Raw genomic sequence first — 12,340 nt, 5'->3', positions numbered from 1 at the left:
CCCCCCTACCGCAAAAAAAAAAAAAAAAGAATGACCACTCCAAATCCTTCCTCCCCCGAGCTAAGTGGCCAAGTTCTCTTCTCCGTCCAGACCCTTGGCATCATCCTCGTGCAGGCCCACCTCTGCTCACCTGCATTTGTGGCAGCAACGCACCAGGTCATCCTGCTGCACTCGGTCTGACAGGAACTGGGGCCGGCAGAGGGGCAGGCGGATATTGGACAGCAGCTCAGGCAGGCAGGGTCCCCTCTGCTCCCGGTCGTATCTGACCCAGGCCAACACGGCCTCAAAGACCTGCCACAATAGAGAGGGGAAGCTCTGGCGGCAACTCTCCACCCAGAGGCCACACCGCTGTACCCCCCAATCTCAAACCCTCTGCTCTACACTGGGCCCACCAATCTTTCCTCCTACTTGTCTCCTGAATCCACTGTTTTCTCTCCACGTCCCCAGCTACCTGATGCAGTCCACTCTCTTGAAAGGCAAGCCTAGGTTACGGCAACACCTTCCTGGCTTTCATTATGACTTCCTAACGAAAACCTGTAAAAGCTTCCTTCTTCCTTCCTGTACTGTAACAAAGTGCTGTTGACCTTCCCTCCCACTGCTCCTGCAGTGCTCCTCTTCACTAGCCAGGCCAGCTGTCCCCTTTACCTCGAATGCCCCCATCTCTTCCTTTCCATCTAAACCCATTCCCATTTCTTTTAAGGCCTGGATCCAGATCCGTGTTCTCCAAGGAGGCTTCCCTAATGGCTGTGGTCACAAGGATATCTCCCTCTAAAGCCCCACAGCCCTTGTAGAATGCATCACTGCAATAGATGTGAGTTGCCCTGGGTCATGTTACCTAGTGGAAGAGCCAGGGACAGAACCCCTTGCTCTTGGGATGGGGTTCTTTCCTACAAATCTCAGGGCCCACACTGCTGAGCTCAGAGTTCACTTTTCTAACGGTCACTAATACGGAGAGGTGAAGATTCTTCAGACATTAAGGAAATGAGCTGAGTTGGGACTAACATCCCAACGGCTTGCCTCCTGGAGCCTGGGTCTCCTTCTGCCGAGGCACAGCTTCATGACAGGCCAGGATTCATGACCAACTGACCAGATGAGCAGAGGCCTTGCCGCAGTGGTGCTCTGGGTGCCTGCAGGGCCAGGTCCAATTCCCCCCACATCCGACGCCCTTCACCACCCAGCCCTCGTTACACTCTGCTCAAAGAAACATTGACTCACTGTCCTCTTAAGACACCTTGCACCACACTTTTGTTGAACAGAAAGGATGTCCTTCACTCCTCTCCGGCTACTAACACCCTACACTCTCATTTAATCTTTTCTTAACCACTCCAAGAAGATGTCTTCTTTGTCCTCAGAGGACCCTGTGATCACCCACACCTCACCTTGCCAATAGCTTCACCTCCTCTTCCATGCAACCAACTCCACTTAGCCTTGGGCATGGCTCCCTCTCAGGTCCCCTGAAGCCTATTTCCTCACCTTTCTCTCACCTGACACGGATCCCAAGGGTCATTATTCCCATGCTAGTCTCCTCTCTCTCTTAATCACACTTACCTGGAAAAAAATCTGTACCCTGGTGAAGTCCAGCTCTTTATATCCAATTCACCCCCTACCCTGCACCAGTATATGCAGCTGACAGAAAACACACAACAGGGCTGACCAGGTCATATTGAACTTGTGGCTGAAAATCTTATCTGGCCCTGCTTCCTGTCCAGCCCTCTCCATTTCCCGAGCTTCATCCATTTACTCTCCCCCTTTCCTAGAGGACTGGTTCTTACCTTTTCATCTCTCCTCACACATCTAACATTCCTCCCTCATCCTCACTCTCAGCTGAGAACACAGAAACAAACAAGAAGAGAGTGTGAATAAAAACTCCTAGCATCTCCCTTCCCACCCATCCTCCCCCTGTGCTGGGCACGTGCTCTCCTTCTCCCTCTTGTGGCCGTGGATGTGAACAGCCTAAGCTCCTCTCAACCACACACCCCGTGCCCTACACTCTGTCTCTGCTCACTTACCCCAGGACACCATTCTCCCTTTTCTCCTACATTACCAATTCTTCCCTCTCTTCCAGAAAATTCCCATCAGCAGTCCAACTGTACTGTAATTTCTCTCATCTTAAAAAAAACAAAAGCCTCTTGACTTCATGTCCGCCCCCCGCCCCCAGCAACTGCCCCCACGCTCTACTCTCCTTTAGAGTAAGACTCTTTCAGAAAGTTATCTATGCTCATTTCTGGTTCACAGAAACATTATTTCTAATAGTAAATTTTGGAAATAACCTGAACATTGAAGAATGAGGGTCACAGGGTTGATAAAAATCAGCTGAATATTATTTAGACACTAAAATGTATAAAAAGTTTTCATGAAAAATGCATACAGTATGATAAAGCAAACCCATAATAAACAACAGCTGCACACACACCATGATCTACATTTTGAAAAAAGTAAAATAGAAAACAAAGGTTAGAAAGAGCAGCAGCCCTCATGTCACCTCTGGACTGCTCTACAGACCTGCTCCTCTGATTTCACATTCAGCTCATCCCGAGACACCAGCTCAAGCACGTCTTCCAGGGGCAGGGCCAGGAACTCTTCCGACATGGACACCTCCACAAAGTGCTGGTGGATGAAGCTGTTGGCCGCGTCGTATAGCACGGCACACATCATGGTCTCAGCAAACTGGCGTACACCCAGGCAGTTTTTGGGGTGAAGCCTTTTGGCATAAGAGAAGATAAAAAGAAAAAAGTTAGAGGAAGAATGTTATCTTTGATCATTCTCAAGTTGGTTCTGGGTAGAGTTACAGAATGGAAAAATAAAACAAGCTCTGTCCTCAGCTTTAGTGGAAACCCCCTGTGTGACATCAGGTGAGCTTCTCTGGGACTCAACTTGTAAAGGTATAAAAATAAGGCAGGGGCTTTCCTGGTGGCGCAGTGGTTAAGAATCCGCCTGCCAACGCAGGGGACATGGGTTCAAGCCCTGGTCCGGGAAGATCCCACATGCCGCAGAGCAGCTAAGCCCGTGCGCCACAACTACTGAGTCTGCACTCTACAGCCCGCAAGCCACAACTACTGAAGCCCACGCGCCACAACTATTGAAGCCCACACGGCTAGAGCCCGTGCTCCTCAACAAGAGAAGCCACCACAATGAGAAGTCCGCACACCACAATGAAGAGTAGCCCCTGCTTGCCGCAACTAGAGAAAGCCTGCGTGCAGCAACGAAGACCCAACGCTGCAAAACAAAAAAAAAACAAAAAAAAACCACGGCAGATTATCCTCAAAGGAGCCTGCCTCTTGGGCCTAGTGCTCCGTGTGTCTATGTGGAGTGAGCTCCCTGGGAAGTCCTGGGAAGCAGCTCTTAGGAGAGAAGAATAGAGCACATACTGGAAAACTTTGCATTCTTTCAGTGGTTGACATTCTTGATTGAATGTCCGCCTCTGGTCACCGGGAAGGCCCTGAAGGTGTAGAATGAGAGTTTAAACCACATGGAGAGATGACTTCTTTAATATCAGGACCCTTACACTTCTTTCTTTCCTTTTTTTTTTAAAAACAAAAAGAGGCTCTATGGACCTGACTGTTCAGTCAACAGTGGCAGCTGTCACTTATATGGCACCATCAGTGAGTCAAGTACTTTGCCAGGGTTTCTAGACACATTCTCCAGGATCTTTTAAACAACACTCCACAATAGTAATTGCTCTCATTTTTAGGTGGAAAACTGAGGCTCGGAGAAACTAAGAAATGTGCTCATCGACCCTCTACAAGCAAGTGGTGGTGCTGAGATTGAACTCTGGCCTTTTGTGCACATTCCCACAGTCCCGAGACAGACCTGCACTCATCAGGGCCAGGGAAACCCAGGGTAAATTCTGACCCTGCCACACTGGGCAACTTGGGTGGATTCCTTAGGCTCCTCAAATGTCAGTAATAGCCTTGCCTAGAAAAAGGTGATGACAACAGCTACGCAGGAATGTAGGAAACGCATCCGACATGGTGCTTGGTATGAAGTTAGCTTCTGGTTTAATTTATATTATGTTTGTTTTTCTTACTACTATTACACCTGAGAAAATTCCAAATGAGCCCAATGTGGTTCCAAAATCTTGGTGACGGCAGTGGACCATGGGGGATATGGCTTCTCTTATTTTGATTTTGTGACTGACAATCTTGTGATGGGAGATGGTACATATTAGATTAAAATTGCCCAGGTTTACTCTTCTTTGTGAGAACACTTTCTCTTCCCCCTCTCCCCCATATTGATTTAAGGGTTACAGTAAGCTATACTTAATCAATATTCACAATTGCCCACTGCCAGTAGCAGACCTGTCAGGGACTGAAAGGGCAGAGCATCTCAGGAGCCTGGCTTTATGACTAGTCTAAATTCTGCATAGCTGTTGTTTCATTCCAGCCTAAACTGGCTCTGTCCATTGCTTTGGAAACCTAGGCCATTTCCAAAGGCCAAGGAAACATAAGCATTGAGCACCCCTGGGCAAGCAGCATGGCCCAAGGAGAAATACGGGACTCAGGGTCAGAATGTCAGCTCAGTCATCTGTTAAGTAATGTTAGCCTTTCTCCTGGTTGAGACTTGTTAAAAGCACGTATGGCAGATCAGATACAAGGACAGACCCTCCCTGGGCCTCTACAGCATGTGCTTCACTCATTCCCACCACTCTGACATCAAGTCAAGAGGAGGGTTCAAATACCACGGACAAGGAACTGGATAGAGTCCAAAGACACGGGAAAGGATAATCCACTTTGCTGACTGGCACACATTTCCATCCTTTCCCTCCCAGGTTAGGATTCCTGCGTCTCACCTTTGGTTGTCTTTGACTGGCTTGGAATAATTGAGCACAAAACACACTTTCCACTGAAGTGGGCTTTCACATCTAAGAGGGTAGGATATGGGGAGCCTGTCTGTAAGCCAACTGGTGGGGAAAAAGGAGGGAGAGCTGCCATGCAGGAGAGGGGACCATTCAGGAGAAGGAGGAAGAGGGACAATAACCCAAAGGGCAGATAGAGACCCATATCTGTCAACAGCCACTTCACAACCTCCTTCCTTGCTGACATAGCTTGACCATGATAAGATGTAATGCTTTATCGGAGGTAGGAAGCAGTGACTTGAATTAAACAAGTTATTGGCTTGGTTCATTGATGCATCTGATGTTCTGATCCAGTTCTGAGAGAAGAATTTTGGAAAATACACACCTCCAATCCTCACCTAAAAACAAGGAGGTCCATTCATCTGAAGGCTGGAAAAGGAGCCACGGAAAAAAAATCAACCCCAACCTCATGGGAAAAAAAAAAAAATCAGCAGGCTGAATATCTAACAGGCAAAATGGCCTCAGGAACTACTGCTCTAAGAGCTCTGATGGCTTTGCAGCTTTTCTGTGCTCAGTCATGCCCTGTCCTTTTCACAACTGCTCAGGATGGTTTCCCTCAAGTCTTTAGTAATCAACCTTGAAACTAAGGGCCCACATGCTTGTCTTCAAGAACACACAGGAAGGGGGCAGCTGGGAGACTCCATCACACTCTGCAGCCAGGCTCAGGGAGAACCACCCCCAGGAACACAGGCAGTGATGGTAGCTATTGAAAAGAAAACAGAAAGGCCAAACCTCTGGGGCGTGTGGCAGAGAATAAAACAGGAATAAGGTGTGAGTTTAGGCTTCAGAAGGGGGCTCCCAGTGCTGAACAGAAAAATGTCAAGGACACACTCAAAACATCAGGCTTTGTGCTTAAAGTACCTTTTCCTAATATATCACTGGTGCATGTAAAAACTGCACTGGTCTAAAAATCACTTTTCTAAGCATCTTTTACTTGACACTACTTTATAATAGAGCCTGGATCCAGTGTTGACAGTGAGGAACTCAAAAGCCCCTAGGTGGAGCTGTTGACCCCTTGTGAGAATGGCCAACTTCATCCTTTCCACAGGGCCTTACTTAGTCATTCTCCAAATTCTGTGGGAATACAGAGATGAACCAAGTCCAGTCTGTGTCCTTAAGCTTGCAAATGAGTAGGACAGACAGTGTGTGCCCTACACCCCAGCACACGCAGCTCTCTAGGCTGACCCAGAAGGCATCCTAGGGCAGGTCAAGCCAGGCTCTGGGGCTGTACTCACTACGTGGTCTCCAGCTGCAAAACCCGAACAGGACCACCTACCTCCCAACGAAACCAGCACAGAGTGCCCCTGAGTGTTAGCATCATTACCACGGTCGTTAAGGCCATCTGCACACACAGCAGTGTTCACTGATGCCCGTGAGCACCACATAGGCAGGATGTGGACCTCAGGCAGGGTCCACAGAGCTGCTAAGTGAGTTGAGCTGGTGGGACAGAAATGGGGGAGGGAGAGGTTGGCTCTAAGAGGGGATGAGGTTCAGGGGGCCAGGTCTGAGGCAGAGGAATGCTGGTCTTCAGGCCAGGGGCCTTGTGATCAGAGGAGATCAGGTGGAGCCAGGCTTTGGAGAGACCACAGAGGGGCACTGTTCTGGTTTCTCCTGCCTGTGTGTAGCCCAGCACTAATCCTCACCCCCAAGCCTCTAAAGGCGGCTTTTACCTTGTGACTAAGAGCTCTGCCTCTTGAGGGGGAGGAAGAGCCTTCTTATCTGCTCAGTCCTCAAAAGGTCACGGCCAAGTACTGGACATAGGTAGGGGTATAATCCATGGTCCTTACTCTAAAGGAGCATATAATGATTGCTCCCAGGGGACTGAAGGGGACAGAGAATTCCAGGAGGTGAAATTTGGGTGGGCTCTTGCAAAGCAGAAGGAAAAAGGAAGGCCAAGAAATTCAAGGAGGGAGAAGGATCTAAACAAAGAGGGAGACAGCTATGGAACAGTTAGGGAACACTGAATAAATCTGGTGGTGGCTGGTTAGATTGGACAGAGAAGACCAGAAGAAGAGGTGCATGTCAGACCAAGGGAGAGTGCAGGCAAGGCTCCAAAAATCATGTTCCTGAAAGGTTCATCCCAAAGAACTGGGTACTGCTTGATATTGATTTCAAGAAAGGTCATTTCCGCAGTTATCTTCCCATCTCACTCCCTTCATGAGACTCTCCATGCCCCCAAAGACTCAGCAAACTGGCAGGGGATTCCAGAAATGAAACGGTCTGCTCCCCAACACAGGCCAGGCCCATCACATCACCTCACCGTTCTCGGAGGAATGTGCAGCAGGCGTCTTTGATGCTCTGCAGCTGCAAGAAACTCGCCCCCATCAGCAACGACTGGACGTTTTGCTGGTCAATGGCAAGGTGACCGTTGTAGGCAAAGTTGATCAGAGCTTCCAGGGCGCTACAGGAGAGGAAAGATGCTCTTCAGAGATGGTGTTCGGCCCACAGGATACTCAGGCCCTAAGTAAACTGACATTGTTACCTGAGGAACGGATGGGCCCCGCTCTCAAATACATTTAGCCCATGCCCTTTGAGAATCTACCTGAATGGAATAATTACTTCACCATAGCTATCATTCTACTTCTTAGGTTGTCTTTACTGCCCAAATGATTTTATTATAGAAGGTTCTGAAAAGACAAAGCAATGACCCAGAATCTCACTACTGAGTCAACTGTAGTCATTTTTCTAGATTAATTTTCATTTCCTATTTGCCTGCATGCTTAAGTTGTATGGATATAATCATGTAATACTTACGAAGCCCTTTCCCATGTTTCTACACTGACTTCATGTTCAACTTTCTTTTTTTTTTTGGCCATGCCACGCGGTTTGTGGGATCTCAGTTCTCCCCGACTGGGGATTGAACGTGGGCCATGGCAGTGGGAACGCTGAGTCCTAACCACTAGATCGCCAGGGAACTCCCCATGTTTGACATTTTTCAACGGCTGCTATACAGTAATCCAACATGTAAATGTGCTATAATTTATTTCCTTTATTGGTAAGCATAATAGCTATTATAAATAAATTTTTGGATTATTTCTTTGAGATAAGTTTCCAGCCTGAGGTTTCCAACATTTTTTTCTGCCTTCCAATTCACACCAAGAATGAAATCCAAATTCTGTCTATAAGGCTGTATGTGGTCTGGCCCCTTTCCATCTCTCTGACCTCATCCCCTTCCCCTCTTTCCCCCTCACTCTATTCCAATATGCTAAACACACTCTCACTTCAGGGCCTTTGCACTGGCTACTCCCTCTGTTTGAATGGCTCCTCCCCCAGATGTCTTGCTCCCTCACTCCAACTAAGGTCTTGGCTCAAATATCACCTCATCACAGAGGGCTTTCCTGATCACCCTGAAATAGCACAGACCCTCACCATCACTCGCTAGCCTTTATTCTGCTTTACTTTTTTCACATCACTTTCACTTCCCAGCGATATCATGTATGTATTCGTTTACTGCCAGATCGCCACTACTAGCAAGTTGGAATAATAAGAGGTGCTTTCTGTTTCCTCTGCTACACCTCAGTACCTACAGCAGCACAGATCACAGGTGCTCAGTCTATCTGTTAAATGAAGCACTTGGACGGTGCATGGTGATTAGCATGGCTCTGTCAGACACAGACCTCAGAGATCAGAGTGTACAACTGCCCTTGGATATAGACACACTTCTATGTCTTTCATTACAAGTAGCTGGCCTGAGATTGCACCCTTGCAGCGGGTATACAGATCCTCTCCATGTACTGGAGCAAATCACCTTCAATCAACTGGAAGGTACCATACAGTTTCCTAGCTCCTTTCCTTCAAGTTTTCACCACGGGGAGATTAAGACGTTAGGCAACAAATGACAGCTTACTGGCTAATATTTTGGAGTCACTGGTTTATTTATTGTCTCTCTCCCAACAAGAATCATCTTGCGTGTCCTGTTTGCTGCTGCATGCCCAGACCCCAGAACAATGCCAGGTACATAGTAGGTGCACAGTGGACCCTTGGATGTAGCCTAGGTTATAAACACACAGCCTCAGTTCACAGACTTGCAGTAAAATCTTTTAAGTCATATAAATATGGCTTTTTCCTTTCAAGGCCCCAAGAGGCATAATGTGGAATATGTTTATATAAAGGCTTCATACAGAAGTCAGGAAAGTATTTCTGTAAAAAGGGTCTAGATGTAAGGATAACTTTAAGTAAATGCGTAAATGATGCAATTTCAGGGTTTATAGTACTGCCTCCTGACCCTAAAATTCATCTAGGGCAGAATTTCTCAACCTCAGCACTACTGACATTTGGAGCCAATGATTCCGTTATGGAGGGCTTTCTGGGACACTGAAAGATGTTTAGATGGGATAAACTCTGGGCTTGACCTCCTTGGACTTCAGTTTTCTTCTTTTTTAAATTTTACTTATTTATTTTTTTTTTGCTGCATTGGGTCTTCCTTGCTGCATGTAGGCTTTTTCTAGTTGCAGCATGTGGGGATTACTCTTCGTTGTGGCACGCGGGCTTCTCATTGCCGTGGTTTCTCTTGTTGCGGAGCATGGGCCCTAGAGCGCATGGGTTTCAGCAGTTGTGGCATGCGAGCTCAGCAGTTGTGGCTTGCGGGCTCTAGAGTGCAGGCTCAGTAGATGTGGTGTACGGGCTTAGTTGCTCTGCAGCATGTGGGATCGTCCCAGACCAGGGCTCAAACCCGTGTCCCCTGCATTGGCAGGCAGATTCTTAACCACTGCTCCACCAGGGAAATCCCAGCCTTCAGTTTTCTCACCCATCAAATAACCATGATTTCTGCTACCTTCTCGACCTGCGTCATCCCATTAACAGCCAGTAGACACACGTGGCTAATTAAAACTAAATTTATTATTATGTATTATTTATTTATTGGCCACACTGCGTGGCTTACGGGATCTTAGTTCTCTGACCAGGGATTGAACCCAGGCCCTTGGCAGTGAAAGCATGGAGTCCTAACCACTGGACGGCCAGGGAATTCCCCTAAAATTAAATTTAAATGAATTAAAATTAAATAATATTTAAAATTCAGTCCCTCAGTCCCACTAGTCACATTTCAAGTGCTCAACGGCTACATGTGTTAGTGGCTACCAATTTGGAGAGGACAAACAGAACATCTCCATCGAGGCAGGAAGTTGGACAACAGTGGACAACACTGTTCTGGACTAATGGGAAGGGTAATGAATGAAGACACTTATTTGAAAGACCAGTCTGCCAGCTAAAAAGGCTAGCACAGAAAAGTGAAGAGAATAATATACCACCAACTTTGTACCCAGTCCTAGTTTTAAAAACATATCTTGGACTCTAGTTCCTATGAGACATGTTACTCTCATTGAGTTAAAACACATCAAAACTCTCCTTATTTTAACCCTGTCTCAGGCCACTGGCTGAGGTTCTAGCTTGTTTACTGGTCACCTACTATGTGTGTGGAGCTGTGCTAGATACTGGGTCCTGCTGGAAGGCCCTCAAAGGGCACCAAACACAAGGCTGAAACTGCACCTAGAAAGCAGGTTGTGAAACCTGATGGAGGAATTTAGTACCTTGGGTCCATTCCTTGCATTACAATCTCATCCTGCTTGCACTCCATCATGTCATTTGTAAACATAGCGTGGAAATACGGGATTGAGGCTGCTAAGACGATCCGGTGAGCACTGAATTTGTGGTCCCCAATCTGCGGGCAAAGTAAAATACAAAGACAGATATTGAGGAATGCAAGTACAAAAACCCACCCTGCCCCTTCCACAGCTCAACTCTCTGCCCACTGGAGTGGTACTGAAGGCATCCCAGTACGTGATAGCTGAGGCTTTTCATGGAGACCTTGAAGTATTTTAAACTCAACATACACGGTTATAGTAGGAGAATGCAGACAACACATTTTTATAAGGCATTAAAATGGTTAAAAGTCTTTATTTATATGGCAATCTTCACTGCACCCCTCCAAACTCCCCCCACCAACTCAAAGACCTGATTTCTCGAACACTTTATCCTGATTCCAATTTTATTAGATGGCAGATGGAAGAGACAAACTGGCCAAGAACGCTGAAGCACCTAACAGTAGGCTCCTCCAGAAGAGTAAACAGACAGTGACAGGAAGAGATGAGGAGAAACAAGACCAAGCTTGAATAGGGGGTGCATGTGGGGATCAAGGACAGAGGAGGCATTGTGGGCACAGATGTCAGGGGGTCCCTGGGCACCAACCAGGCTGTGGTAGACCACAAGGAGCCCAGAGTCCTCTAAGGAACATGACCCTGGCAGCAGCAGCTGGAAGGACTGGGGCTGTGGACTGGCCAGTGCTCTGCATGGCCCACAGGGCTCATGTGGACAGAGGCAGACTCTCTCTCTAACTTGTACCAAATGCTCAGGAACACATCCTTAGCCTGGGGAGTTCCGTAAAGTGCTTTCCAACTATCTGCCAAAAGGATACTCCCTTTAACTTTGCCATTTATAGCTCCAAGACACATAAACATTTCCACTTCAGAATTTTCTACTCTTCAGAAAGAGCAAAGTCTTTTTTTTCCTCCCCTTCACCTAAGTTCCACATTAGTGAAATGCCAGAGCCATCTCACTATCTGATGCTCATCTCTTTGTGTCGTATTTATTCAAGGATTCTAGCTCAGGTTCTGTCACTATGTCCTCTTTCTCACTGAACTTTAGGTTTATTATCTGTAAACTGTCCTTCAAGATCAAGCACACAACCATCCAAATACGAAAGGATCCTTACTAGATTCAGATTCTAGGAGTTCCTCATATAATCCATGTGTTGTCCTACTACCAGTGTTGGGGACATTAAATGGCTGCATGCTTTGAGGGTTTTTCATAATTAAAAAAAAAATCACAGTAATAAATGCAAATATTTCTTAAAGTTGTTCTACAAGGCTTATAATGAAAACCAGAAGTTTCTGGTTCCCTGATTTCTGCTCCCGGGGCAGCCACTTTCTTCTGGTATTTATCTCTATCTTTCTAAGTAATATGCCTCTAATATTATTTCTTGAATTTTCACTTTTAGTTATTACTTGTGGTAGTCAGCCTCCAAATAGCTCCCAACTCATCCCTGCCTTCTGGTATTCATGTTGTGCAGGTCCCTCCCACAATGTCTCAGGGTTGGTCTGTGTGACTGATGCAACGTAGCAGAAGTGATGATGGTATGTCACGTTAAGGCTAGGTCATAAAACACACTGCACATCCCTCTAATTGTCTCTCCTGGATCACATGCTCTCAGGGAAGCCAGATAACAACATATCCTGAGAGGCCCAGATGACTGCAGCCCAAGGTGACACCTGGACTGTAACCTCATGAGAGCTTCTCAAATCCTGCTTCTGAATTCCTGACCACAGAAACTGTGAGATAATAAATACCTGTTATTTTAAGTCACTAAGTTTTGGGGTAATTTGTTATGTGGCAAAATATAACTATTACGTTACATATTTAATTCTTATGATGGAAGATTAGGATTTTGCTCTGACACATGCTCTCTTCACATACTACTTCACATACTAT

General features: G+C 46.6%; 1 protein-coding gene across 2 annotated transcripts in view; it reads right to left on the bottom strand.

The window, feature by feature from the left end:
* KLHL18 (kelch like family member 18) overlaps positions 1–12,340 on the bottom strand; it is a 53,943-nt gene that overhangs the window by 13,269 nt on the left and 28,334 nt on the right. For both annotated transcript variants that reach the window (XM_007470269.1, XM_007470268.1), the window contains exons 2-5: positions 10,384–10,514; positions 7,116–7,256; positions 2,503–2,701; positions 131–291 (exon numbers count right to left, since the gene is read on the bottom strand). In XM_007470269.1, coding sequence (XP_007470331.1) covers positions 131–291; positions 2,503–2,701; positions 7,116–7,256; positions 10,384–10,514 — 632 coding nt within the window. The remainder of the gene's footprint in view (positions 1–130; positions 292–2,502; positions 2,702–7,115; positions 7,257–10,383; positions 10,515–12,340) is intronic.

The sequence above is a fragment of the Lipotes vexillifer genome, unplaced genomic scaffold (genome assembly GCF_000442215.2).
Source record: "Lipotes vexillifer unplaced genomic scaffold, Lipotes_vexillifer_v1.1 scaffold942, whole genome shotgun sequence".
Lineage (NCBI taxonomy): Eukaryota > Metazoa > Chordata > Mammalia > Artiodactyla > Lipotidae > Lipotes > Lipotes vexillifer.
Note: the sequence above shows the minus strand (reverse complement) of the source record. Positions and strands in the feature narration are given on the sequence as shown.